The sequence below is a fragment of the Bos indicus genome, chromosome 18 (assembly GCF_029378745.1).
Source record: "Bos indicus isolate NIAB-ARS_2022 breed Sahiwal x Tharparkar chromosome 18, NIAB-ARS_B.indTharparkar_mat_pri_1.0, whole genome shotgun sequence".
Classification (NCBI taxonomy): Eukaryota; Metazoa; Chordata; class Mammalia; order Artiodactyla; family Bovidae; genus Bos; species Bos indicus.
The window spans coordinates 14,358,671-14,385,596 of NC_091777.1; the positions used below are offsets into that span (position 1 = coordinate 14,358,671).

General features: G+C 63.8%; 1 protein-coding gene across 2 annotated transcripts in view; it reads left to right on the forward strand.

Moving 5' to 3' along the window:
- Positions 1-26,926, forward strand: part of ZFPM1 (zinc finger protein, FOG family member 1) — a 61,736-nt gene that overhangs the window by 20,032 nt on the left and 14,778 nt on the right. Inside the window, exons 2-4 of one of the 2 annotated variants that reach the window (XM_070770436.1) lie at positions 4,511-4,621; positions 7,096-7,224; positions 26,301-26,434. In XM_070770436.1, the coding sequence (XP_070626537.1) occupies positions 4,511-4,621; positions 7,096-7,224; positions 26,301-26,434 (374 nt within the window). The remainder of the gene's footprint in view (positions 1-4,510; positions 4,622-7,095; positions 7,225-26,300; positions 26,435-26,926) is intronic. The other variant, XM_070770437.1, reaches the window with a different exon arrangement.

Below are 26,926 nucleotides of genomic sequence, written 5' to 3' on the forward strand. Positions count from 1 at the left end.
CAGGCCCGCCCTGCTCGCCCATCCCAGCCAAGGGCTCCTCTTCTCGCTCGCTTCACTCCATCCAACTCGGCTTGGTTCCTTGTGAGAACTGCGGGTGAAGGAGGGGTCATGTGGCCCCTAGGGGCCTGGGCAGCTTCTGCACTCAGAGCTTTGGCTCCCTCCTCCACACAGCTGTGCCAGAGCCCCTCCTGCTGGGGACGGGTCACCAGAGGTCCCACGGGCCCCCCAGGGGTCAGGCTTCAGACCTACTCAGTCTGCGAGCGCTGCCCGAGCCCCCAGGACACAGCACAGCCCCGCAAGGAGAGTGGGCCCATCCCCACCTCCTTCTGTCCCTGCCATGGCCCAAGCTGCCCAGCTGCCCAGCGATGGGAAAGTCTGAATCTGTTGCTATTTTCTCTCTGTTATCGGGCCCTTATCTGGTCACTGTGCCGCCCAGAGACCAGGGTCTCTCCCTGGCAGCCCCGTGCCTCTCCTGCCCGCCAGCTGACCGGAGCCAGCGGGACAGGGAGCCAGGCCTTCCACCAGCCTGGGGGGCAGTCTTTCTCCTCCCCTACGATGCCCTGCCCAGTCCCCAGCCCCTTATACCCTTCCCTCTGCTGTGCCCCTCGGTCTCCACCCCCGTGCACCCTGAGACCACCCCCCAGAGGAGCCCATAGGGCCCCTCCCTGGGGAGCTGAAATCATAGCAACACTTGCAATAAAGTCAGGCCTGTGCTCAGCACCCACCGACACCACCTCACTGAACCCTGACCCCAGCCCTGGATACAAGCTGCTCTCGCAAGCTGTTTTCTGTGTGGAACCTGGGCTGGAGGGGTGGGTGGCACACAGGCCCAGGCCTCGAGTCCTGCTCTTCCTTCCTCCTGGAGTGCTCTTCCCCCGCCCCACTTGCAGGCAGTCTCTGCTGTCCCATTCCAGATCGCCGCTTATTTGTCACCTCCTCCAGGAGGCCTTCCCTGACTGGCCTCTCCACCTCTCCTTGGTGGCAGTGGCCACACTTGCATTTTGACATTTTTTTCCCCTGGGGGGTGGGGGGCGGGGGTTGTGTTGGCTGCAGGGTCCCCAGGGCCTGGTGCAGGAAGGTGGACTCAGGGGAGGTTTCATGAGCGAATGGAGAACGAGGGCGTGAACAGCGGTTGAGCAGGAGGCCATGGGCGCTCATGTCCGCCACACTCCAGGTGGAGACCTGAGCAGGGTCGCGTGCCCAGGGGAGTCCACCCCACCCCTGGGCCAGTGGGCCTGTGAGCACGACCAGGCCCCGGCCCCAACATTGAGTGGGGTCAGGCGATCCCACCTCCCCTCCTCCGTGCTTTGGGGACACAGAGGACCGCCCCACAGCCGTGAATGACTGTGTAACACGGCAGCCGTGGGCGGGGGGGGTGACACCTGGGTCACGCACGGAGTCCAGGTGCGAGGCCGCTGGACTTGGCCCAAATTCTTTCACTTAATGTTTCCAGTGGCCTGGGGGGCAAGCACAGTCTGCAGAGGACCAGAGGCCACTCTGCACTCGCAGGGAGCCATCCCTCATCGCAGCTATGGGCGCACCTTCAGCCTAGGGAGCAGCAGCTCGCTGGGCCGACTGTGGCAACGCCTTCCAAGAAGTGGTCTGCGGCGGGAGCGGGGGTCTCCCTACTGGGGCGGGGTTCACCCGGGGCCTCTGGACTTCCTGACTCTGTGCCAGCCCCCTTGGGGCCACCTCGGGGGCTTTAGTCCCCCTCAGCCGCCAGCTCCGGCTTTCTTCTGAGCAGTCATTCAAAAAGACCCCCAGCTGTCTCACCATCAAAGCCAGGAGGACCAGGCAGCCCGGGACTTGGAAGGAGCAGGGATCGTTCCTCCACACAGAGCCTGTCTCAGTAATTCAGTTTTAAAGCATGAAAAAAGGGAGTTGATGAAATTCCACTATCAGCGCCAAGCCAATATGCAAAATATCTCACCCCCAATCAAATAGCTATTATGTTTTCATTTCCATTTCGGCGTCCGGCTTAATGAGCAGGAGACAGATCGGCTCGCGGGGCGTCTGCTTGCCGTGATAACCGAGGGGCTCCGGGCAGCGGGGGCTGTGCCCAGCACGGGTGACCAGCATCATCCCCCGTGGATGCTTCCAGACAGGTGCTCGGCCTTGGATCCCGCTCTCCACCCCTCCGGGCACGGGGCTGGTGTCACCCTCACCCCAGGTCGCGGGCAGGGTGGGGGAAGAGCAGCAGCCAGGAAGGTGCAGTGTTGGGGGTTCTGGCTGAGGGCCTCTGTTGACTCGCCTGCAAAATGGCTACAACTGGGGCTCACCTCTGGGGCGCTGGGAGGCCCCCAGGCACTTGCCTGTAGCTCCTTACATCTGGGCCTGCCTCCCACTGCTGCTCCCCATTCACACCTTCCCCACTGTCCTCCACCCCTGGGCTATGAGGCCAGGGAGGGCTTAAGGGGGAGACATTTGTAGATGCTGAGCGCAGGGCTCACAGACACGTGAAGCTCCATAGGAGCAGTGCCCCTCCCCACCCTGGCCCCTTTTCCCAGGCCCTGCTGGGTGCGGGGCGTTAGTAGCTGTTAAAGTTGGTGTGATGTTGATGTTGGTAATGTTGGTGTTTCCTGCACACTTGCTGTGTGTCAGGACCTGATCATGGCTCCATACAGATGAAATCAGGCTTCCTGATGCGGGGCTGGAGCTATTACGATTTCTGAGCGCAGAGAGGTGGAAGGACCCCACCTGCCCGGCTGAGGGTTGGCCTGGCCCAGCTGCTGGGGTGTCTGGGCAGAAAGGGTTCCTCAGGGATAAGTGGGGTCTTTTCTGGCCCAGGGCGCTTGGAGAAGCAGCAGTGTCCCTCCAGTCAGTGGAGAAACTTTCCTGCCCCCCACCCCCTCAGGTGGAGCCCGGACCCAGGTGCCCAGGTGGCCTCTGGGGTGTCACAGTGGCGGGGAGGCTCCAGCAGAAGCTCCAAGGTCTCGTGGGGCGGGATTCACAGCATCACATCCCATCACATCCTTCTTGTGGGCCTGGAGCCATTTGCTGGTTGGCGATTGTCTCCTGCATTATCAGAGCATTAATTGTGCTAGAATGAATTAGCGCCATTAGGATAAATTGCTGCAGCCGGCAGCCTCTTTCTTCACGCTCCTGTCACGCTTTGTGCCGAGCAGATCCCTTTGTTCTTTCATAAATGGAGCTGCCAGGAGCTGGGGCCTCCCTGGGTGGCTGAGGCCCACCTGGGTGGGAGAGTGGGGTGGAGAGAGACAAATGCCCAACCCCAGGACTCTGGTCCCAGCAGTCCCTGAAAGCAGGGGCCTCACACCCCTTCTCCGGAGCCGGTCACTGAGGCCATGAAGTCCCTGCCATCTGCACGAGGGCCCACAGCTTCGGGGCCCCCTCTCCACTCTGAGTAAGCTGCCGAAGCACCCGGACTTCTAGAAAGAGGCGGGCAAATGGGCCGGCCCCAGGCCTGTGTGCTGTGCACCCACAAGGCTACCAGCAGTGCTTGCTCCGGCCAACCCCACAGGCAGGGGAGGTCACAGAGGGTCAGGCCACCCGCTCATCCCAGGGGCACGAGTCTGTGGCGCTCCCAGCCTGCCATGGAGCCTCCCATGCGGGCGCACTGATGAGAGACCATGCATGAGGGTTCACCCTGGGGCTGGTTCTGTGTCTGAGCCCCACGGCCACGAGAAGTGAGCGCCCGCCGGCCCATCTCCTGTCCTTACAGCTCTGTGGGGGCCCGGAGCTAGAATCCAGGGGTGCAGCTGAGCAGTGGGTGGGGCAGGTGTCCAGAGGAGGAGCTAGGAAGGGGGCAGGGTAAGGGTCTGGGGGATTGGTGGAGGGTGAAGTGGGACAGCTGCTCTCCACAGGTCTCTTGCCCCCGACACAGGTACCATCCTGACCTTGGAGCAGAGGTTGCCACCCTGGCCTGCACGTGGGGGCCCCTGGCAGGTTTCCCAGGTGGTCTGGGATCAGGCTGCTTGCTCGGCTGTCAGGAGAGCCCCGTGGGGCACCGCCCCCCCCCAACCCCGCCACAGGAGCCTCTGAGGGAAGATGATGGGCTGGTTGCAGGCACCTGCATGCCCACCTCAGCCTCATCGGCCATTGCCGCTTTAATTGGGTTGACGAGCTCCTCCTGCGGGACAGGCCCTGGGGCCCACCCTCGGCACATCCTCAGACTTTGGAACCCCGAGTGTAGGGGCTTCCTGCAGGAGGGGGCCCGGGCATGGGGGCGACCGCGCAGAGGCCGGGGTGATGTCTCCCCTGGGGGGCCCAGCAGGCAGCCCCGGGCAGCGGGCGGCCGGGTGACCCCCAGGTGTGGGAACTGGTGCGGGGCTTGGGGTGGGTACAGGGGCAGGGTACACGCATCCCTGGGGGAAGCCCTGCTCGTGGCCACCCCCTCGGGGCCTCTGACCGTGTGAGGGGCTGAGACTCTGCCTGGTCCCCACTGCACCGGCCCCTGGGGCTGCACTGGTTCTGGGAGGGTCAGGGGGCCGGTGGTGGGTGCACCGTGAGGGGGCAGCGCCTTACGACTCCTCTGGGGCTGTGTCCGCAGGTTCCCTCGGAGACATGGAGGCCAAAGAAGAGGCCCAGGCCGCAGACACTAGCCTCCCAGAGCGGGAGGCCACAGCGGTGGAGCCTGAGCCCACAAGCCCTTCCAGTCCAGGTGAGTCGGGCGGTGGGCCCCACAGGCCTGGCCCGGCCCCCTGGGCTGCCCCCCATCCTCGCAACTTCACACGAGCCAGTGCCCACTGAGGACTCAAGTTTCCACACGTGTGAAATGGGCATTGTGCTGAGAGGTGCCCGTGGGCTAGCCATGCCCGGCAGGGCCAGGAGAAGGCATGGAGGGGGTCGGGGATGGGGGTCTGGAAAGCTAAGCCCTTCATGGTGCAGATGGGGAGAGCGAAGCCAGATGGGGAGGGTCTAGTCCAGGTTGAGTCAGGGTCACGTGGGCTCTGAGTGGCCTCCCAGACTCAGTGAAACAGGGACGCTTGCCTCAGCACATGTGGGGCTCCCTTTACAGACGAGAGAATGAGGCCCCGAGAGGCTGAGTGATTTGCCCAGGGTCACCCCGCCTGTAAACTCCCAAACAGGATCCCACCCTAGGCCTGAGTTCAGGTGGACTTCCCAGCCCTCTGCCGGCTCCCTCCCCTCCCCACCCCACCCTTTGCACCTGACCCTTTCCTTGGGCCCTCCTGGTGGCAGCGTCCTAGGGGTTGGGGATGTGTTTCTAAAGCTGAGAACAGGACTTGGGAGGAGAGATTCCCACACACACCCAGCGGTGGATTAACTGACACCAAGGAGTCTCCTCTGGCCAGGTCCCTGGAAGGGCCTCGAAGCTGGCCCAGCCTCTTGGGCCAGCCACGTCCTCAGATTGCCCCAGAGACCCCTAGGAGGAGAGGCCTCCCTGAGGTGGAGGCCCTGGGGGAGGTCAGCGCCCTCATCCCTGTTTTCCAGAAGAGGGACCTGAGACTGGGGGGTGGTTAGTAGGTTTGGGGGTGGGCTCTGAGTCCTGCTCACCTTACCCCACCCCCTCTGCCCTGCTGGCCGTGGGTGGAAACCTCACTCCCATCCCCACTCTGCCATGAAGCCCCCTGCACAGAGGCAGAGTCACCCCCAGGCCATAGTGTGATGGGGGAGACAGTCACAGGACTGAGTGGTGCTGTGACTGGGAGTGAAGGCAAGATGGGTGAGGGCAGCTGTGAGCAGACGTGCAGGACGTGTGGAGCTGCCCGTGCAAAGGCCCTGCAGTGGGATGCAGAAGGACAGCAGGACAGCCTGGCAGGGCTGGGACTGAGGGGCTGAGATTCCCAGACACAAGGTGGGGGGCTTCTCACTGTGGAACCCCCACCCCCGTAAGGTGCCAGTGTCAGAGTCTCCCCGGGATAACCATAGGCCCCCAACAGGCCCCATCCTGAGACCTGCGGCCTGTGTGCCTTTCCCCAGCACAGCCCGTTGGGGTCCCAGCTCCTGCAGTGAGGCCAGGCCAGCAGGACTCGAACCCAGTGCCAGGGCTCCCGTCATCCTCAGCTCCCCTGGGCAGTGGGCAGAGCAGAGGGGCCCAAGCCTGGACTCTGACACTCTTGTTGGGTGGCTGTCTCTGTCTCTGCCTTCATCATCTCCATCAGTCACTTAGCACTGCAGCCAGCACCCGCCCCGCCCACCCCAGCCTGGCCCCAACCTCGGCCCTCTCTGAGCCTTGGTTTCCACATCTGTAACTGGGCCTGAGCCCCTCAGTGGCCCAGGGTGTGGCGAGGGGCCTCCACCACCACCTCCATCACCATCAGGTGCTGCGAGCTCACGGGGGCCTCGCTCTCCAGAGGGCCAGCGGCTGGTTCCTGGTGGACTTTGCCCCGGGGAGCCGGGTCCCTTATCTGATCTGGGAGCTGGGCTGCATGGAGTGGGGGCGGGCCCGGGGAGGAGCTGGAAAAAACAGTCGGGGTTGCACCTGGCACAGACTGTGGTGATAACGCGCTGATGAGCGTGATAAGGCGGCAGGAGCAATGTCTGCCTGTCGGGCGGGCCCAGCGTGGCTCCCGCGCAGTGGCTGGAGCTCAGATGCCAGCCGCGTTGATTTATAGCCAAAAATAATAGGACTTTTATACCGTGTGATTGATTTATTCGATGTTAATCACAGCCCTTATCGCGGTATTAATAATCTGCCGGGTGCGTGACGTCACCAAGGGGGGGCTTTTATGGGACCTCATTGATTGGGGGCCGCCGTGGTTATCGGTCCAGTAGGGAAGGCAAATATGCCCTTTGGGCTGGAATTGGGTGCGGGGCTTGGTGGAGGGGCCCCCAGCTGCCAGCCGAGGAGACCGGGAGCTGGGCCGCGCGTGTGCCCGCTGGCCTGGGCGTGCCGAGAGGCCATCCACGCTCTAATTATTAACAACAGCGGGGAGGGCGCCTATCACTGCTGCAGTTAATGAGGGGCTGAGGGTTTGTTTTTTTAAAAGGCTTGGGTGGCGGAACTGAGATGTCTGATCGTACCCCCCCAGTTTGAAGAAGCCTGGGTGAGGGGGTCACCGTGGCCACACGCTCACCCACCTGGCTTCAGTATCCCTCGCGGCCGCGGGCTGGGGTGGGCAGACACCTCGGTGTCCTGAGGCTCCAGGGAACCTACTGGTCTCCTTTCCGCAGACGCTAATCCTCCACCCCCTCCACTGCCGCCGGCCCCCACGTCCCCAGGAGGCCCCGAGGAGCCAGAGCATCGGGAGCCAGAGATGAGGCCGGAGGAGGAGGCAGCCAGCAGCCCCTGGAGTGGGCCAGGTAAGCGCGCCTGCGGCCGGGTCTGGCAGCATTGCCTCGCAGGGCGGCCCTGGGGCCCAGCCAGTGGGGGGTCCTGAGAACCAGCCACCTGACGGCACGGGGTGGAGCGCGGTGGACAGGCCAGCTATACTGGCCAGGAGGTGGGTGGTGAACTGTTGGGCCCAAGCCTGACGTCTGTCCCAAAGTCCAGCCGGCCTGTGGGTCCGCAGGTTCCCTGGATGGGGCACCGAGCTGTACCGATGCTCAGAGCTAAACCGGGGCCCCACGAAGTGGACGGGCCTCTGAGGGTTCCTTGGAGGCAGGCTGTGGTCTGGCGGGGACAGCGGAGCAGCCGAGAGACGGGAAGGGCATCCGCCAGGCAGGAGCAGCAGGGCCAAGGCAGGGTGGTAGGGGTGTGGATCTGGAGGGGCCCGCCTGCCAGGCCCTTGCCAGCCAGGAAGGGGCTCCGGCCTCAGAGGGTGGGAGGGGAGACAGGAGGCGGCTCCAGCCCCCCAGGTTCCTGGATGAAGGGCATGTCTTTGAATCGGTTCTGTGCCTCCCAGCACTGCCCCGCCCCACCCCACCCCATTTGTAGCTAGAATTGTGAGCTCGGGGCCCACCAGGCCCTCCCAGAGGCGCCCATCTCCACCAGCTTGAGTCGCAGGTGGGCTGGGCGCGTCCTAATTGGAGCTAAGGTGGCTCACTGGGCACAGCGTGGCTGGCTGTCAGGGCCCCGAGTGGGGGCCACTAGGTGAGGGGGGGCAGGCGTGGCCCTGGTGAACGCAGGGCCTGGGCCAGGCGCATGGCCACGTAGCATGTATTGAGCACCTGCTGTGTACCGGACGTCAACTCTGAGCAGACAGGCTCCTGGGGAGCTGTGACACCAGCACAGCCAGCAGTGTGGGGAGGGAGGTCGCAGGGGACGTACGGCGAGGGCCTCAGCTATGGGGGCTGGGAAGACCTCACCCCGGCAGAGAGGACCCCCACGGTCTCCCAGGGGTGTTAGAGATGCTCTCCTGCAGTTCAGTTCGAGTAGCCCTGTGAACCTCATCGTGATCCCGAGGTGCCAGTGAAAGAGGGCTGGATTGATTAGTGATGTCTGCAGGGCACCAAAGAGATGAGGGGCTCGTGTGTCTTCTGGGCTCCCTGCTTACCTCTTTGCCGTATGTGCACGTCTGAGGCCTGGAGAGGGTAGGGTTGGCTGCTGGTCACAACCAGGATGGGAACCGCGACCACAGACTCAAGGCCAGGGGTGAGTCAGTCCACTGAGAGAGCACCCTGGGTCAGACAGGCCGGGGCCCCCATGCTAGCCCAGCGCTGGAAGGGGCGTTAGCACAGCCACTCCACTGCCGTCGGGACTCCTCGGCCGCCCCCTTATCACCTCAGTGACCCAATGACAGGCGGGGAGGGGCCCCAGGAGCCCTGGCCGGCCATGCCCACAGCATGCCTTCTCCACACACAGTGCACCTGGCCAGGGACAGGCCTCAGGCCACATGTCTACGCAGCCCGCACCACCAGCTGGGCACGGCTGAGCTGGACACCCACCTGCGGGGCCAGGCCTCTCCACACACGGGGGACAGAGCTGGGGGGCTGGGGTCCACTCTGCTGCCCCAGTTTCCCCAGGTCTAGGGCGAGGTAACAAAAAGGCAGCTACAGACTCCAAGTCAACCCTGCCTTGGCCCCATGGCTCCCACACTCCAGGGACCACCACCAGTCCAGGCATTGGACCCTGAGGCTGCAGTCTGGAGCATGACCGCGGGGACGAAAGGCCGGGCTGTCCTCAGAGCAGCCCTGGGGCTGATCCACGTCACTGCCCGGAGGCAGCACACCAGACTCCAGCCCGGCTCTGGAGCTCGGGCTGTGCGTGTGTGGACGCCGGCCCAGCTGTCTTGCGTCGGCCACCACCCACCACGCGGCCTTCTTAGCATCCACATCCATGTTCTACAGATGGGAAGGCAGAGGCCCCTGGAGATCAGGGCCTGGCCCCAGGGCAGCTGTGGGGGCCTGGCTCGGGTGGGTGCACCCGGGAGCTTCCTGCGCTATTTGCATCTTCGGGGGGCTGCGGGGGGGCTCCCTGTCGGCTCCTGCAGATAGGAATTTCTGTGTAGTGGGCAGCGATGGGCCGATAAGCGGCCGCTGGCCAACCGCCGTGGTGGCCGTCCTCTATCAGACCCCAAACAGGCCACACTTATCGCCTGGCCGGGAAGCCAGAGAGGCCCCGTGGGCTCTTATCTTGTAGGGGCCGCCCCGCTGGCGATGGGAGGCAGGCCTTGCCGGGGCCGGCTGGATCGGCGTCCCCAAGGGCAGTGCCCAGCCCAGGGTCCGACCAGCCAAGGGGAAGGGGTGTGCAGCCACTCCTCGCCAGGTCCTGGGGCTCTGGTGGTTCCCTGGCCCCTCCCGCACGGTCCCATTGACCCCCTGCCTGTGCTTGTCTCCCGCTCCCCATCTGAGGATCGCTTGACATCCGGTTGTTCCTCCTGCCCCATCCCACGTGAGGACTGCCACGCTGGGGACCTGGCTTGTCAGGCTGGGGTTTGGGGAGTGGAACCTTGCCTTTCCCTCCGGGATGGGGGCACCAGCTGGGATCACACACACCCTGTCCGGCCTGGCTCTGGGGGCCACTGGCTGGCTCGCTCACACATGGTGCGGCCCCGGCAGGGGGTTGCCCCCTACCTTGCCTTTCTGGCCGCTGTCTTCCGCTGGCCAGGACAGCTCCTGGGTCAGACCCATGCCAGGTGCGGGCCGAGACCGCGAGGTCCCAGGGCAGGTGACTCAACCCGGCAGAGAGGCTGGGCCACACGCCTCTCTGCAGCCACGTGTGGGTCTGGTGCAGCTGCCCTTCCTGCAGGGGTCCAGGCCCTGAGCAAAGACCCCAGGAGACACCCCAGCCCACGCAGAAGGGAGGTCTTCCGGCCGCTCTTCCCAGGGGACTCTGCACTGCACCACACACACAGCAAAGTCGGGGCCGCAGGGTATGTGAGGGGCCTGTCAACTCCAGCACCATTATTGCCCCCACACCAGCTCCCTCCTCCCCACGCCAGCTCCCCCACCCCACCACGACCCCAGAGCTCCAGAAACAGGTGGGGAGGCGCTCCAGATGTTGCTTCACTTGAGACGTCACGAGCGTCGTCAGCTGCGGGCAGCCACTTCTCAAGTGCAGCTGCTTCAGGGGGAGCCCTGTCCAGCCCCAGCTGTGCTGAGAGGCCGGGACCTGCCTGCCCAGGCCTGGGGCCAGCTTTGTTGAGTGACTGTGGCAGGTTGCCTGACCTCTCTGGGCTTGGTTTCCTCATCTTTATAACCATACAGAGCGGAGCCAGCTCCCCACTCAGTGCTGTGAATCTGCTGGGAGGGCCCAGGCCTCTCTGGGTCAGGGAGGGTCTGGGGGAGAAGCCGCTGTGTGAGACCACGGAGCAGGGAGGAGCCCCTGCTGGTAACAGGCACTTTGGCCAGGGTCCCCGCTGACCGTCAGGAGCCCGGGGTCTGGACTGGGTCCGCAGAGAGGTTGCTCCCCTCCTCTGAGTGGCAGGGGCAGCAGCACTGGGGGTGAGGCTGGTGCGGAGGCCATACCAGGTGGGCGGGGCACCCCCATCCTCATGGTACCCAAACACCACCAGCTCCGTGGACTGTCTAGGAGAGGCGGGTCCTCGCCAGAAAAGAGACCCCGAGGGGCTCGCAGGCACGAAGGCGCTGAGGTCAGCAGGTCCGCATGGATGTGGGAGAGGAATGCGCCAGGACCCCAGGGTGCTGAGCAGGGTGCAGGGGGAAGGGTCTGGTCCCGGGAGAGGGGGTCCCTTGGGGCCGCCACTGGGAAAGTGAATGAGAGCAGAGCAGGGACCTACCCCCAGTTTTGAGTCTGTGGGGCGGCTACAGTCCGCAATGGGAAGGGGGTGTTGGGCGGGGGCTGCCCTGCCTGGCACTGTCCTCATCTCCCGCTGAGCCACCAGCCCAAGTGAGAGGGTAGAGGAAAGGGGCAGACGGTAGGGACCCGGAGAGCCGAGTGTTTTTATCTTTGAAATGACCTTGTTTGTGCAAGGGGCTGGCTGTTTAGAATTCCGATATGCAGATGGCTGGGAGTTATAATCTGAAATCCCCACCTCGCATCTGTGACGGCCCTGCCCTGCCTGTGCTCCGTGGCCCCAGTGACAGGCTCCCCCTTTGCCTCCCCAGTTAATGTGCAGGAAAAGCAGAGGGTTGGGCACACAGGCAGCCCCCGGGAGGGCTGCGAGCCCTGAGGGTCCCCTTCAACTGTGGAGGGTCCTGGCCCTATCACCCACCTCGTGGCCCCCATTGCAGTGGCGGTTGGCATGGCCTCAGCCTCCTGGCTGGGGCATGAGAAACAGAGAGAGCAGTGAGTGGGGGCTGGGCTGGGTTTGGGCCCCCAGGGACCCGAGAGCCTCTGCAGCCAGACCTCGTGGGGGTCCCCTACCCCCAGGGACTTGCTTGGGGCAGACCACGTGAGCACGTACCATCCAGTTCTCCGCATGCCTGTCCGGGAGGCAGCGTGGTTCAGACACCCCTGAGTGCAGGGCTGTCTACTTCAGGGGCAGTGAGTAGCTGGGGAGCGAAGGGGTGAACCTAGGGGACCCCAGGGCTCCCCACCAGCTCTGGTGGCTAGTCAAGTGGCCCTGAGGGTGGCCTGCACTCCACAGATGGCCAGGCCCATGACCTGACAGTGTGGTCAGAGCCCCAGGAACAGTCTCTTCACCTGTAAGTGTATCAGGGCCTGGAATTCTTTCCTGGTGACCTCTGTTTACAGGACAAAATTCAGATGACCAAACATGAGGTGTCACCTTCTTGGTTCTCAGCTTCATCCCGGGCTCTTGAGGCTGAGATGGGAAGGCTGGTCATGTCCCCACCACACCGCAGGTCAGCAGAGGGGACAGCCAGGTGGTCAGGCCAGGACAGCACCATAGGTGTACCCCACCCCCAAGGTGCAGCCTAAAGAATACACTGGAGTGGGCCAAGGGTGTTCAGGTGAGGAGCGGGCACATGCAAACGCCCTGAGGTTTGGACAGCATGGGTGCGGCTGGAGCGGGGTTGGGGAGAGACAGGACAGGACACGGATGGGTCAGGGTTTGGGCTCAAGGCCATGGACTGTAGTGAGATGCGTCCCCTTCCTTGGCTGTAACATGGGGTGGGTGTGAAGCAGGCCATTTGGTTGGCCGCTGCGTGGAGAGTGGGCTAGTGGACACCACCTCTGGGAGCAGGGGCGGGTGTGGCAGCTGTAGTTTTCCACTTGGGCCCCGGAGCCGCTCCCTCTCTGTGCAGGGTCCCGGGGGTCTGCCGGAGGCCCGGCATTCTCACCCAGAAGCGTGCACAAGGGCATCGGGCTGGCCGTCTGGGTGCACTCAGTGGACTAATCTTGCCGCCTGGAGTTTCTCTGCAGACCTCAAGGTTTGTTATCGGGCAGCGGTGGTGGGCAGGCGGCTGAGGCAGGACGGCCCGTCCTGATGGACAGCGGGGAGATGGGCTGATACAGCCTGGCCGCACGGCCCCTCCCGCCCGCTCGGCATGTGTGGGTGGGAAAAATCATTTCAGCTATTTTGTGTTATCACTGGGCCTGGCGTTGCGGCCCAATAGGCCCATTTATCTTAGATTAGCGGGCAGGGGGGAGGGGCACAGGAGGGGGCGACGGCGGGCTGTGGGGGTCAGCCTGGGGTCAGCTCTAGAGACCAGAGCCAGGAGCTCTGTCAGGAGCCACCTCTGTTCCACAGCAGATGTCCCCAGAGAGACATGTTCCCTGAGACCACCCCCAACCCCCGTCCAGAGGGCCCTCCACCCATCCTGACCCCCTTCACAGCTGAGTGGACAAGGACTGGAGCAGCGGGGAGGGGGCGCACCGAGGAGGGGGTCGTTGGTCTCCGCAGTGACCTTCCTTCCCAGGTGTTTACCACGCACCGCCAGCTGGAAAGGGGAGGTGTGTCCGGGTGACATGGGCCATTAGGAGCAAGGAGTGGGAGTCTGCAGCCCAGGAGTGGGCCAGGGAAGGGGGTCGTTTATTCGCTCAACAAACCTGTGCTTCCTGCGCCTGCTCAGTGCCAGCATCGTCCTGGCCCCCCAGGGGGCTGTTGTTTTGATCAGGGAGACAGAGACTAAATAATAAGGAAGTAAAAGCATCACATGTCCAGGGGAGTTGAGGGGGTAAGGCCCTGGAATGAACTGAAGGGCAGTTCTGAGTTGGGCGGCCTGAGCTGCGTTTGAGCAAAGACCAGAAAAGTGAGGGGAGCCGGCCGCCATCTGGGGACCGCTGACCGGGACGGTCTCAGAGAGCAGGGGGATCCCACTCTGTAGGTGGTTTTCGTGGAAATGGGGTTCAGGGTCCCGGGCTTTGGCTGGCTGTGACCCTGACGGGCCCACTTGAGCTCTTCCTTGACCCCCTCTCAAGCCCCCTCCCCAGGGCATCAGTCCCCAGACTAGGGGAGCGGCCTGAACCCCTGGCCAGTGGGGCCCTGTGGGAGAGCCCCGGGGCCAAGTCTGAGCGGGGGCCGTCAGCCCGAGGTCCCTCCTTCTGGCTGGTGTGGCCCACCTGGATGCTGCGTCGTGTGCCGCCCAGTGGGCACCAGAGGCCCAGGTGCCAGGCCACACACAACACCCCAGGAGGGCCCTGAGCAGAGGGCCTGTGCCCCCGCCACCCTGAGGGGGGCTGAGGCCATGGCCCATCCCCCCCCAGACCACGCTGCTGACCCCTCAGCCCTGAGTAGCCCCCTCTGTGGTCAGTGGTCCTTCAGTCCGGCTAGTAGAAGCCACCCTTTGGCCCAGTTCTGACTTAAACCTCCACCCCGACAAAGGCCTGGGCCTCGGGTCACTCGAGGGCTCAGGACCCATGGGCAGGGCCGGCAATCCACGGACCGCTCTTTAGCAAGACTTGCCCACCGTCCCGTTGGACTTGCCCGCCACACAGCCTGTCCACTCACTCGCTCCCATTTTCATTCATTGAGCACCTACTGTGTGCCAGTCTTTGTCACGGACCCTGCGGGAGCCCCAGCCGTCCCAGCGCCACGGACTATGCGGAGAGCGGTCAGCAGGGGCCCAGAAGATATGCAGGGAAGGCGACCGAGAAGGGGCACACGTGGTGAGGGGTGCATGCCTCTTGCCCTCGGGGGTCTGCACCAGGAGCTCCGCGGAGGGGGAGCCAGCCCCGCAGACACCGGGGAAGATGGCCCACCCGCGCGGCCGGTGCGGGGCCTGGCGGGGAGACCACTCGGGCCGGCCCAGCGGCCTTGTGGTGAGTGGACTTTAGGGGCTCCGGTGTGGACACGAGAGACCCGTGAAAAGGCTGACCCTGAAATGTGGTGGCAGGCACCATGCTCCCGTGTTTCAGGCGAGGACACTGAGGCCCAGAGAGACGCGGGGTGACCGGGGCTGGGCCCTGTAGTCCCCCCTCCCAGCCCAGCCCCACAGGGTTCTCCAGGCCCCTTAGTGGGCAGGTACGGACCCTGTGCCGGTGGAGATGGAGGGGGCGCGGGGTGCCCTGTGGGGAGTGTGGCCAGGCCCAGATCCCGCTCTCCTGGCGGCGGGTGGGGGCCCAGGCCTGGCCGCTGACCTCACCGCCTTCCGGGAGTGGCTATCTGCGGCTGGGCCGCCTATCTCTGCCGCGAGTGCTAATCGAGCCGGCTTCCTCCTCCGCCCTCCCGCCCGCTTCCTGCCCTGGCTGCCCCCAACCCCGAGGCCGGGCGTCTGAGCGTCCGCCTGTCCCGCCAGGGCCTCCAGACATCAGGGGTGCGGGGCCACCCGGCCCCGCCTGGAGCCCCTGGAGAGTGCGACCCCTCCCGGAAGTGTGCTTCCTCATCCTCCTGGGCCCACTGTGGCCTGGGGCGCCTCAGCTCACCTCCCCCCACCACCTCCCATGGAATGCGCAGGCCACACACAGGAGGATGCCCAACGCTGGGCCGGCCTCACGACAGGCGGTTAGGGCCGTGCTGTGCCCTGACTGTCGTCAGCGCCTTCGCTGGCAAGGGACCTGCACGGCCGTGGTTACTGCCACCAGCACTGGTGACCGTCCAGCTACTCCTGGCTGGGGGGGCCCACTGACCATGGGCATCAGGACAGTCTGACTTCTCGCCGTCCCCACTCCTACTGGGTGTGTGGCCTGGCACGTGGGCCGCACATCTGTGGGACGGGAGACCGGACACTCGGGCCATCTGGAAGAGCCAGGAGGGCTGAGGATGGCGGGCGGGGCGGCAGAGTGGTGTATGTGACATGGGGCCCCCTCCAAGCCCGCACGGGGGGCACCTTGGGATGACCTGGGCTCACGGCCCAGGGGTCGGGGGCAGACTGGGGCAGGGCCGCCCTCATGCCCGGCTCTGTCTGTCTTGGGATCTCCCCGCAGACCAGGTAGCAGGCGACTCTGGCCGGCCCACCTGACAGGTGAGGAAGGCAAGTTGCAGAGGGTCAGCCAGACCAGGAGGGGAGCCGCCTACCCGGCCTTCCCGATCTAACAGTGTCCCTGAGCCCCTCTCACGCGGCGCTGGGCTCCTTATTTATTTATTTATTTATTGTTAGTGCTCTGTCTGCGCGCTAACTTCTTATTTCCTCACCGCGTGTTTCCATTACTACAGCAGTGGACGCCACCGATAAGATCGGTGCCTGGAGATGGGACAAAGGGGCTGCCATCGGCTCGAGGGCTGGTCATATCCTGCCCGAAGGGGCCGAGCGGGGCCTGAAATGAGCGATGCTATCGGGGCATATTGTGTGTTGGGGGGAGGGGTCCTGCTGCCTTGGCCACCCCTCCCCCTCCAGACAGAGCCTCTGTGTCCACCCCTCCCCGACCCCATCCCCACACACGCCCTTCCACTAGGTGGCCCTGGCATCTAGCCAGCCAGCCCAGGTCCCAGGTCCATTGTGGTCTCCGTGGGGCCGGGAGCTGCTGGCGCAGTGGGTGCAAGTTGGCCACCGCAGCCCCGCGAGTGCCCACACACTCAGGTGCTCAGGCCAGAGCCGCCCAAGCCCCTCAGGGTGCTCAGATGCCCCTGCCTTGACTCAGCAGTTCAACTTCTAGGAATTTACCCCAGAAAAAATAATCTCAAATGCAGACAGGCGTAGGGCGGTGTGGTGGTGTGGATAGTCATCACCGCGTGCGGAAGATAGTAAGCCATCAATGTTTTTATTTCTGCGGCTCTGCAAAATGTCCACACGTAAAGGGAGAAATGATTCCCAAAAAAACGGATTGCGCACAGACACCCTGCCAGGCTGTGTGTGCCTACTGCCGCCGCCTCCCCCCCAGTCCCAGGCCTTTCTGCCTCTCCTGTGGGCCCGGGACCTGACAGAGAGGGCAGGAGCCATCACCTCAGCAGATGAGAGAGGTGCGGGTCCCGAGGCAGAGAGCAGGTGGAGCCCAGCCGTGGGGTGCAGACACATGTGCTCTGTGGAGGGTCAGCGGGGGTGCCCTGGAGGCTCCTGGGCAGAGGCTCAGAGAAGGGCTCTGTGTCTGGAGCTGGGGCTGGCCGGGGACCGCTGTGTGCAGGAAGCAGGGCCCTCTGTCCTCTAAGCCGCCTCTTCCTCAGCCCCTGCCCCGCCCTGCCCACCACCCCCACCCCCCCCACGCACACACACACACACAGGGGCAGGAAGAACAGAGGGCTGGACAGGAATCAGGGGTTGGGCTTGAACTCAGTCACCACCACACTGCGTGGCCAGATCCCCTCTGACCCTCGGTCTCCACCTCTGTGAACGCAGAGAATCGCCACCCCCAGGGCACGTGGTAGCTTGAGGACTGAGTCATCCGCGTCCTGGGAGCAGGTGTCTGCAGGTCCGCACAGCTCCTGAGAGGGGCTCACAGTTCCTGGGACCGGCCTCATGCTGGGTCATCCTCAGGTGCCCTGGGCCAGTGCCCCAGAGCCCTGGGGCCTTGGGTGACACAGCCATCCCCGGGCTCAGCCTCCTCCGTGGGTGGAGTGGCCCAAGGGTGCTCACACAGGGTCTGCCAGCGCTTCTCCCAAGGGAGATTCTTACTCCCTAGGGGCCGGCCCTGCGGGGTCGTGTGGTGTGGCAACTTCCTCGATGATGTTGGCCAACCTCAGTGCCCACCACTGCCCTCAGGGCCGGAGTGGGCCCCTGCCAGGCTGGGGTGGTGCCAAGGATCCTGTGGTGGTGCCCTGGCAGTGGCAGGGTGGGCACCCTCTCTTTACCCTCCCAACCACCCAGCCTTGGCCTAGAGCCTCAGCTGCCTTCATGCCCACCTCTCCTGCCCATTCACAGTAGAGAGACAGGGCCCAAGGGGCAGGTGGGTGGGGCCCCAGGGTACAGGGGGTGTCGGGGCCAGCCGGGCCAACTGAGAGGTGGTGAGCTGGAAGCCGGCCAGAAAGAAAGGCCCTCGGTGGCATTGGCCCCTGGAAAACAGGGCCGGGGCTAGGACGCCCAGGCTGATAGGAGCCTGATAAGCTGTTTGCACAGGAGGTATTTTCCTTACCTTATCACAGCTCCTGCTTCCAGCCCACCCCTCCAGGAGCAGGCAGGGCTAGGGAGAACCAGGGACCCCCCCCCACCCGATTTCTCAGGCCACAGGTCTCTCCCGAGATCAGAGTCCCAGGGCCCAGAGCTCCTGGGGCCCTCTGCCCACTCCACAGATGGGAAGGCTGAGGCCTGGAGACCAGGACAGTTCTTATCTTCTTTTAAGCTTTTCGGGAAGGCTGGAGAGACCATGCGGCCACCTACTTTGAGGCCATGGGGCCCCACAGGTCGGTGGGCGAGGGGGGTCAGTCAGAACCCTGGTGTGGGGCCGGCCCCACCCTGCACTGCTGGCTCTCCCCAGACAGTCCCAGTCTGCCATTAGCCGGGGCCAGGGTTCAGCCCGATAGAGATAGGCTGTTGTTCTGTGTCAAAAAATCAATAATCCCAGCGATGTCCCAGCGATAGGAAGAGAGTCACAGCACCAGCTGGCGGGGTGGGGGTGGGCAGGGGCTCAGCACCTGGGGGCTGGCGTCACCCGCTGGTGGGTGGGGCCAGTCCACAGTGGACTCCAGGCCCAGGGGCCAGCATGTCCCCCTCCTTGCCCATTCCGTGTGCCAGCTCTTCACAGATGGGAAGCGGGAGCCCCAGAGGTGGCTCTGGGCCTCCATCCATCTGGGGGCTCAGGGCATGTGTGGGCGGGCATGGGGGCACACCCTACCCCCCGGCCCCACACGACCAGCTGCCCCTTCTCCCAGGCCTGTGGCTCATCAGCAGGGCCCGGGTGCTCAGCTTCAGGTCTGCCCCCCTGCCACTGTCCTGCAGACAGATGCCCACAGGGTGGGCTGCACCCAGGCGCTGTCAGACACAGCCAGCCGCCAGTGCCCCCTGCCCAATGGGTACGTTCTAGGGGGAGACTGAGAGTCACTAAAATGCACACATGGGCCCCTTGGCGCTGGAGGCAGCTCAGGGCACAGTGAGCTGGTGGAGGCACCCCGCTGCATGAGGGGACTTGGGAACAAAGGCCCCCAGCCAGAGTGTCCAGGGTCCTGCCCACTGAAGGGCCCTCCCTGGCCCAGGCCCTGTGGTGCCTGGCACCACCGGCCCATGATGGACGGGCCTCCGTGCCGCCCCACCAGCCCCCTCTGCCGTCGGCTCTGGGGAACCTGCCTGCCTGCCGGCTCCACCCCGCACTAGGCGGTCCCCATGAGACACAGGCGGCAGGTGTGCCCCACCCCAAGGGAGGGGCTTGAGAGGGGTCCTCTGGGTCTGAGCTCCAGCCCCGCCCCCACCACCTGCCGCTGTGAGTGCAGGGTCTGTGGGCAGCTTCTTGCGAAGGAGTTTCTGGGCTCAAAGCCCTTTGAAAACCTCTGGCCTGGAATGAGAAGGCCATCTCATTCCAGGGAGGCTCAGCCTCTGCCCAGCCTGGAACTCAGGAGTGCTGGCAGAGGGCACCAGGCCGGCAGACAAGTGGGAGACCCCCGAGCGGCGGTGCGCCCCGCGGCATGCAGGGGCCACAGGGGCAGCTCCCAGGCGTCCTCTCATCTGACTTTCCCTGTCAGTGAATTGGGCATCATCTTGGTCACAGCCACAGCTCCAGAGCCACACCCTTGGTAAAGTGAACTACACAGCAGAGATCTGGTGGAGCTCGGCCCCCAGAGCGGGTGTAGGATAGAGTGGCATCTGAGGCCGAGGGGCGGCAGGCAGCACTGGGCTCCAGCAGGTCGTGGTCCTGTGGGAACCAGAGCCTGGCTCTGTCTCAGCATCCAGTTACCCCCACAAGGCCAGAGACCCCGGTGTATGCCATACAGTTCTTAATTCATTACAGCCCGTCACCGTTTTCATACATGCCCCCAGCTCCTCCAGCTGTTTCTGCTGGTTCTAGGCTCTCCTGCCAGGGTCCAGGTACTCTAAGGGGCTCCCTGGGGGCACCCAGGCTGGAGGCAGAGGGGAAACCCTCACCCGGCCCCAAAGAGCCACTAATCCTCCAAGCACTCAAGCGCCTTTGCTCTGAGCCAGTGTCTCCCTGAGCTGTCTTATCTAGAAGACACGCTTCAGGTTATTCCTTCCATCTTGGCTACGCCGCTGCTGTGGGCCCAGGGTTCCAGGGCTGGGCCTGTGTGCAGGACTGGGTCAGGATGGCTTCCCACCCTGCTCAGCTCCCCTGTGGAACAGAGACAGGATCGTGCCTAGGGCCCAGAGTGCTCAGCCTCTGCTTGTGCTGGCTTTGCTGTGAGCGAGAGCATACTGCCTGGGTGGGGTCGTGGGTTGGGGTCAGGGAGATCTGGGCTTCACCCTCCTGTGCTGCTTGCTGGCCCTGTGACCTAAGACCATCCCCTGACCTCTCCAAGACATGTTCTCCTTGCCTTGCAATGAGTGGCAGAAATAGACCCCACCAATTTTACCCCAGAGCTTTGACACTTTGTCCTCGTGAGTCACAGCTGGGAGCCTGCGTCTGTCCAAAAGGCACATGGTGACTAGGGACAGCAGGCTCAGGCTCAAGCTCCGCCCCTTTTAGTTCCCATGCGGGATTCAGGTGTGGCCTGATCCAGGCCATCTTCTGGTCCTGAGGCCTACAGGGTGGGACAGCTTAGAGAAAGCCACCTGTCAGCAGCCAGGGTGAGAGTCTTGCTGCCACCTAGCCTGGGGCACCAGCCCGGGTGGGAGAAGCCACATGGTTCCAGCAGATGTGTGGGCCTCCTGCTGAGCAGCTGGCTGCCCACCATGCACGTTGACCTCGCTGGCTCACCCGGGCACATCCCACAGCGTTGCTTGTGCCGCAGGACCTGGGTCCCCCTCCTGGCCTGTCCCCAGTCCCCCCCTCTGGGCCGTGTTCCCCCGTCTGTAAACAGGAATCAAAAGCAGGCCAGCAGGTAGGACCTAGGGTGGGAGCATTCCGAGGAGATGATGGAAGTTTGCCGTCCGCCAGCGCAGTGTGCCCTTCCAGCCAGATCACAGGAGAGCCACACACGGGCAGGGCCTCAGCACCGGCATAGACAGACCCTCCCCTCCCAGCCCAGAGACTCCACGGCCACAGAGCAGGAGGGAAGGTGACCGGCTCCAGGTCTTGTGTGTCCAGATGGGCCCCCACAGCCTTGGTGGTGCCCACCCTACCTGGCCAGGGTAACCCCACCACCTGGCCTACCGTGTGACCTTGAGGGAGGCGCACGCCCCCTCGGCCTGCTTACACGTTGGTGCGGGACGTGCTCCTCTGGGACCAGGCCCTTGGAGAGTTCTAGAACCCGCCAGGGTGGAGCCTGCTCACTCTAGGGTTTTCTTCATCTCCCTCTCACTCCTTCTCTCCCTTTTCTGTGACTTTTATCAAAGGCAAACAGCGTGATCCCTGAGATAGGGCCGCTCCCGACAAAGCCGGGGCCAGCTGGCCCCCGGGAGCCGCAGGGCAGGGCTGGGCGGGAGCGATGAGGCTGATTAGATAAGTGGGTTCTGGCAGTGACCCCAGGGTGGGCACCCACACACCGATCCCAGAGCCCACCGTTCAGGGCGGGGACTGCCGGGTGGCTGGCCTTTGTACCCTGGAGGCCACTGGCCATTAGCACAGATGGAGCCCGGCCCCTGGAAGGAGGGGCCAGCTAGCAGGGCGCGGGGCAGGCCTGGGCTCACAGACACTCCTGCGGACATCAGGACCCTTCGGTCAGAACTGCCAAGCGGCCAGCGGGCCGTGGCTCGGCCGGACCTGGGGGTGGCTGGGCTTGTGGGCTCCGCAGCCAGATGGTCTGGGTTGAGGCCCCAGATGCTCCCTCAAGAAGGAGCTCGGGTCTGGTCAGGTGGCGGCAGCCCTTGCTGAGCAGCCTCAAGCAGGTTGCTTGAGCTCTCTGGGCCACTCCAGCAGGAAGCACAGGCAGACCAGAGCCTCCTCACTGTTTGTTTTGCCTGTTGTTGAAGGAGGCCGCCAAGGACTCCAGGTTGTGGGACAGAGCTGGGGGCAGGGCCGAGTCTGAGGACAGCTCTCCGCAGCCCTGGCAGGACCAGAGGTGTGGAAACACCCAGGCGCAGGGGAGGGGGCGTGCCGGGCGCACGTGCTGACCGGCACCATCTTTACTCTCGGAGCCACCAGCCCAGCAGGTGACCCGAGGCTCAGCAAGAGCCAGGCAGTGGCTGGGCTGGGACTCCAGACCCCAGTGCTCCCGGCCGCCACCCCATCTGCTGGGCTCCCACGCCAGGCCTGGGGTGGCCATGCCCAGTCCTGCCTCCTTTCTCTGGCCCCTCAGGACGCCATTGAAGCAGTTTGAGACCTAAATAGATGTTTAAATCATGTAAATATGCAAAGGCTGAATTTTCTCATCGGGACTCTCACACAAGCTTTGGGGGTGAAATTGAATCCCAGCGTGGCATGTTTGTTCTGGAAATAGTGTGTGTGGGGTTGTTTGCCAGAATAAATTAGTCTCTGTCCCGACACTGTGCGGGCAGTGATGGCCCGACCCCCGTGGGGAGGCCCACCCAGGCCACACAGGACTGCCCCTCCTCCACACCAGGAGGAGCCAGCCCGCGACAGGAGAGCAGGGGCTGCCCACTGCCCCCACTGCCCCCCAGCAGCCTCTCCCCTCTCTCTCTTCTCTATCGCCTCCTGCCTCCACCCAGAAAGACCCAGAAAAGGGTGTCAGGGCCCTGACCAGGAGCGTGCTAGGCTCCGGTCAAATCCCACCAGCCAGCTGTGTACCCTGGGCCAGTCTTTTAACCTCTCTGAACCTCATTCTCTCCCCCTGTACGCCTGGGGTGGGGGTTGCGGGGGGCGGGGGGGGGGGTGGGCAGCTTCAGCGTGGCTGGGAGGAATCCCTGTGATGGCAAACATTTGGCTAAGGCTCAATAAACAAGCCGGAAACTCCATTAGGACCATGTTAGTTCTCAGGGCAGATGGCATCATTCCCCCAGTGTCCAGCTGTGGGGATGGGGCTGTGGTAGGTAAGGCAGGGAGGCCTCCGCGAGGACCTTGCTGGAGCTGGAGTCCTAGCTTCCCTGCTTGCTCCAGCTTCTCTGGAGCTGGGAGGAGGAGATGGAGACATGGTCACAGGAGGCTGCCAGGGCGGAGGACACCTCCACCTGGAAGCCCACCCTGATTGGCCCACCAGTGGCGCTGCCACTGCTGTCCATGTTCCCTGGGAGTTCTGAGGGCAGAGCATGTGCCACCCTCAGCTCTGCCCCAGGGACCTACCTGGCGCTTTGTTAAGTCCAAAGACAGTTCCGGTCCCACCTGGCCAGGCCTCACACTGTGGCTTGAGCACTCCTGGGCCTCCCTGGCTCCAAGTTTCCTGTGAGTGCGGTTGGGAGCTGACCATCTCCAAGGCCACCAGTGTCTAGATCCTCTGGAGCTTTAGGGGCCGTTTAAAAATAGCTGTGTCTTCCTGTCTGTCATGCACCTGGTCAGCTGCCACTCCCAGCCCCTTCCTTGCTCATTTGTACTTTAATTCATTCTCAGTTTTGAATGGAGCTCTCACTGAGTACCTAGTCTGCCAGGAGTAGGTGGCCTCACTCACCTCACCCCTTTTTTGGATACAGTTATTTCTGGTTGGGTAAGGGTCTCTGATAGGTGCTAACTGGGCTTTAACACCTGTTTGACTTGTGCTTGGGGTTAGGCAGGAACTGGGAGCCGGAAATAGGTTATCTGAGTGGTTGGATGCTGAACATGACCAGGGCCACCGTGGACAGCTGCACAGGTTGTGCACTGCACAAGTGCACTGAGTGAGCTGAGGCTGAGATCCAGCCATGTTCGCCCCACCGAGCCAGGCACCTGCTGTGGCCCTGACTCTGCCCACAAGGGGTACCCTTTCTAATGCCCAGCCTCTCAGGAATAGCCTCCCCTGGACTAGGGAAGTGGGTTCTGATTGACTGTTGCTTGATCCCCAGCTCACATCCCTCAGGTCCCTGGCCTCCATGCCTTTCCCAGGCATGGGCCTGCCCCCAGCAAGCCCAAAGTGATGGGTTCTACCTCATCGTGCTGAACGGATGCCTTTATCAGGAGCCGTCCTCTCTGGCAGTGCGTGATACCCAGGAGATGGAGCGGGTGCCACGGGAAGCACCAGCCATGCTGTTATCTGGGAGCGGGGGCCGCCAGCCCTGGGGCGCGATTAGGGAGCCGGCGGTTTGTTGTGGTGTGGCGTGGGTGGGTGCTCTGCCCCTTCCTCCAGGAGGCCGCCAGGGCTAGAGGGGCTTCAGGATCCCACAGCTGTAGCAAGTCAGGGGGAACTGGGGGCCCAGGGCTGCACCCCATCCCGCCCATGGTGGGGACCTGGGCCAGACACCCCGTCCCTGCTGTGTCCCCAGGTCTGGGCGGGACTCGACCACTCTTGGGAAGACTGAAACGACTTCCTGCTCCTCCTCCTCTGGGGAAGGTGGGTGCTGGCCTCGGATGGACACCACTGTCTCCTACACAGGTCCCCAGCCTGACAAACCAGGAACAGGCCCCGGGCAGTGAGAGGACTGTCCCTGGCTTGTCCGTGGCCCCAGCAGCAGAACTGAAGCCCAGGGAGGGGCGTGGGCCTCCCTGCTCCAGAGGCCTGTGAGCGTGCAGACCCCACGAGGCTTGAAAGCTCTGGCTGTCCGCACATCAGGGTTCGGAAAGATTCCTCCTTGACCCCTGCCTCCAGTGGGGACAATGGGAGGGATGGGCAGTATACCCTAACCCTGGTGGGCTCCCCCTAGCCTTGGAAGCAGCACCCACAAGGGCCCAGCAAGCTTGCTATTAGGCAGCCTCTTCTGCTCCCCACATTCCCACCCCCTGGGGCCAGCCAAGTGGAGCACCAGAGACCCAGGTACGCCCTAGAGAGCAGGGGCCTGGACTCAGATCCTGACCTCCCACTGTCAGCCTCACCACCTCTCGGGGCCTGTTTCCTCATCTGTACTGGAAGAGGGAACAAGGGGAAAGCCGACGTCACAGGGCTGTTTGGGCAGGAACAGGTGACCGGTGCTGGCCAGTACCTTGCGGAGCCCTGGCCAGGACCCAGGCCATCCTGGTGCGCGGTGGAGGACACAGCCCCTTGTGGGCGGGCCACAGAGCAACAGGGCAGCCTCTGCCCCTCCCCACAGGGCCGATAAAGGGCACCGCCTCCTGGCCTCGTCCTGGTCCCCTGCCACCTTATCAGCCCTGGGGAAGACAAGGACCCAGTTAGAACGTTTTAGCCAGGCCTCCTGGCGTATTTGCACGTTATCTGTGCCATTAGGCCGGCAGTTATCTGATAATCAGGCCCATTAAGGCCACAGCCTGCCCGATCAGGGATCCAGGAAGTGGGGCCGACACAGCAGTGCTTGCTCGGGGTCCAGGCCAGGCCACATGAGGCTTCTGTAGGCCCAGGTGGCACCCGAGGGACGAGGTGGCCCTGCCTTCCAGGGCAGAGGGCGTGTGGCCTGGGGAGGGACCGCCCTGTGGGGGCATGGCCACCATCATCCCCTCCCTGTGGGTGGGTAACTTACCACGTGTGTCTCTCCCAGGCGGCCCAGGGAAAATCGCACAACCTTGGTGCCTTGAAATGTCGGAAATCTCTCTCACAGCTCTGGAGCTGAAGTCCCGCTCTGCCCCGAGGCTCCAGGGACAGTGTCCTCACGGCTGTGTCATGACAATCCCTGCCCCATCTTCACAGGGGCTTCTTCCTGTGTCTCCCTCACGAGGACACCCATCGTTTGCTGTAGGGCCCACCCCCAGGTTGCAGTACAGTGTCTTTAGGGGCCGCCCTGTAGTCACCCCACGAGGTTATGTGGGTCGTGCAGCAAGGCCCAGCCGAGCCTGGGAGCCTGACTGCAGACACTGTGCAACCCTGAAGTCCTGCCTCATGAGAGGGACTGGGGGTGCTCCCGGCAGAGGCCAGCAGTCCACATCCACGGGACAGAGTCCTGCAGTGGCTGCCCCAGCCACAGGAGCCACCACCCCGGCCACAGCACAGGCGGCCTTAGCCTGAGAGCCTTCGACCCCCAGTAGCACAGCAGACTGCTCAGAAAGGCAGCTGCTGACCAAAGGCCACAGCAGGAATCCGGTCCAGACCTTTCCAGAAAGTGGGCAGGGGTCCTGCAGGGAGTGATGGCACCACCTGGGTGCACACGGTCTGGCTGTGCCAAGGACCTCAGGGGCAGGACACTTAGCTCCTGCCCTGGCTCCCCTGCTGGGCCCTGTGCTCAGGCGCTAAGAGGACTGACTCACTCAACCTCACCCCAACCCCAGGAGGTGGGAGGTATGCAGTCCCTGACTCATGGTGGGAAACCAGCATTTCCACAGCTGCCTGTACAGGTGCGCTCTGCAGATCTCGGACTCAAGCCGATGGGAGGGGGCTGGGAGGATTGTGTGGTGGGACGGGAGGTGAGTCTCATCGGCATCGTCATCCTCGGCAGTGTCGCCCCCATGTAAGGCAGAGGGGGTGACCTGGCTCTGTGTGTGCATCCTGAGCTGTGCAAGGCACACGCATCCCAATGTGGCAGCCGTGGTTCCCAAGCTGTGCACCCACCTGCTCAGGTTCAGTGGCAAGCACCCCTCGCTATCTGGTTGCTGCAGCCTGCCATCCCTCATAAAAGGTCTGAGCACAGGGTCTGGCCAGGCCCCCAGGACCCAGCACCACCCTCGTAACCTGGGCCAGGCCACAGGGCCACCCACCCGTCGCCTGCCCTCCTCTGCCCTCAGTCCCCTGAATGCTCCCGCGTGAGGGGGCTGCAAGGACGGACTGAACCTGGGCAGCAGGCCCTCCTCATACCTCTGACGTCTCTCCCTGTAGACGAGCTGGAGCCACTGCTGCAAGACGGACAGAGGTGTGTGCGGGCTCGCTGCAGCCTCACCGAGGGCCTGTCCTGGGGCCCGTTCCGCGGGAGCATCCAGACCAGAGCCTCATCCCCCGGGCAGGCGGAACTGGTAAGTAGCCCAATCTCAGCTGCATGGGCCAAGGCAGTGTTCAGCCCAGGGTACAGGCCCTTCAATCCTTGAGCCAGGCCTGGGCTAGACCCCCACCCAGGAGCTCCTGCCTCTCAAAACAGGTCAGGAGATACAGACATGAGGTGCTGGGACCAGGAGGGAAGGGAAGAGGTAACTTTATGGGAGCACAGGGAGGGCTGCCTGGGGGAGGTGGTGTGGGACTCTAGCCCTCAGGGCGACCAAGGAAGGGCTGCCTGGGGGAGGGTTCTTTGAGCGGGCCTTCAGTGAAGGAGGAGAAGTTGGTGAGGCAGAGAAAGAGAAGGGCATTTGAGGGGAGGAAGCAGCAAGGGACTGAGTGCTGGGCCTGAGCCTGGCCTGTGCCCAGGCAGGCGGGCGGCACTGCCCTGGCACTGGGCTTCACGGGTGGGGTCACCCCCAGTGGCCAGGGAGGTGGGTTTCTGGATACAGCTGCAACCCAGGGTGAGCGATGCG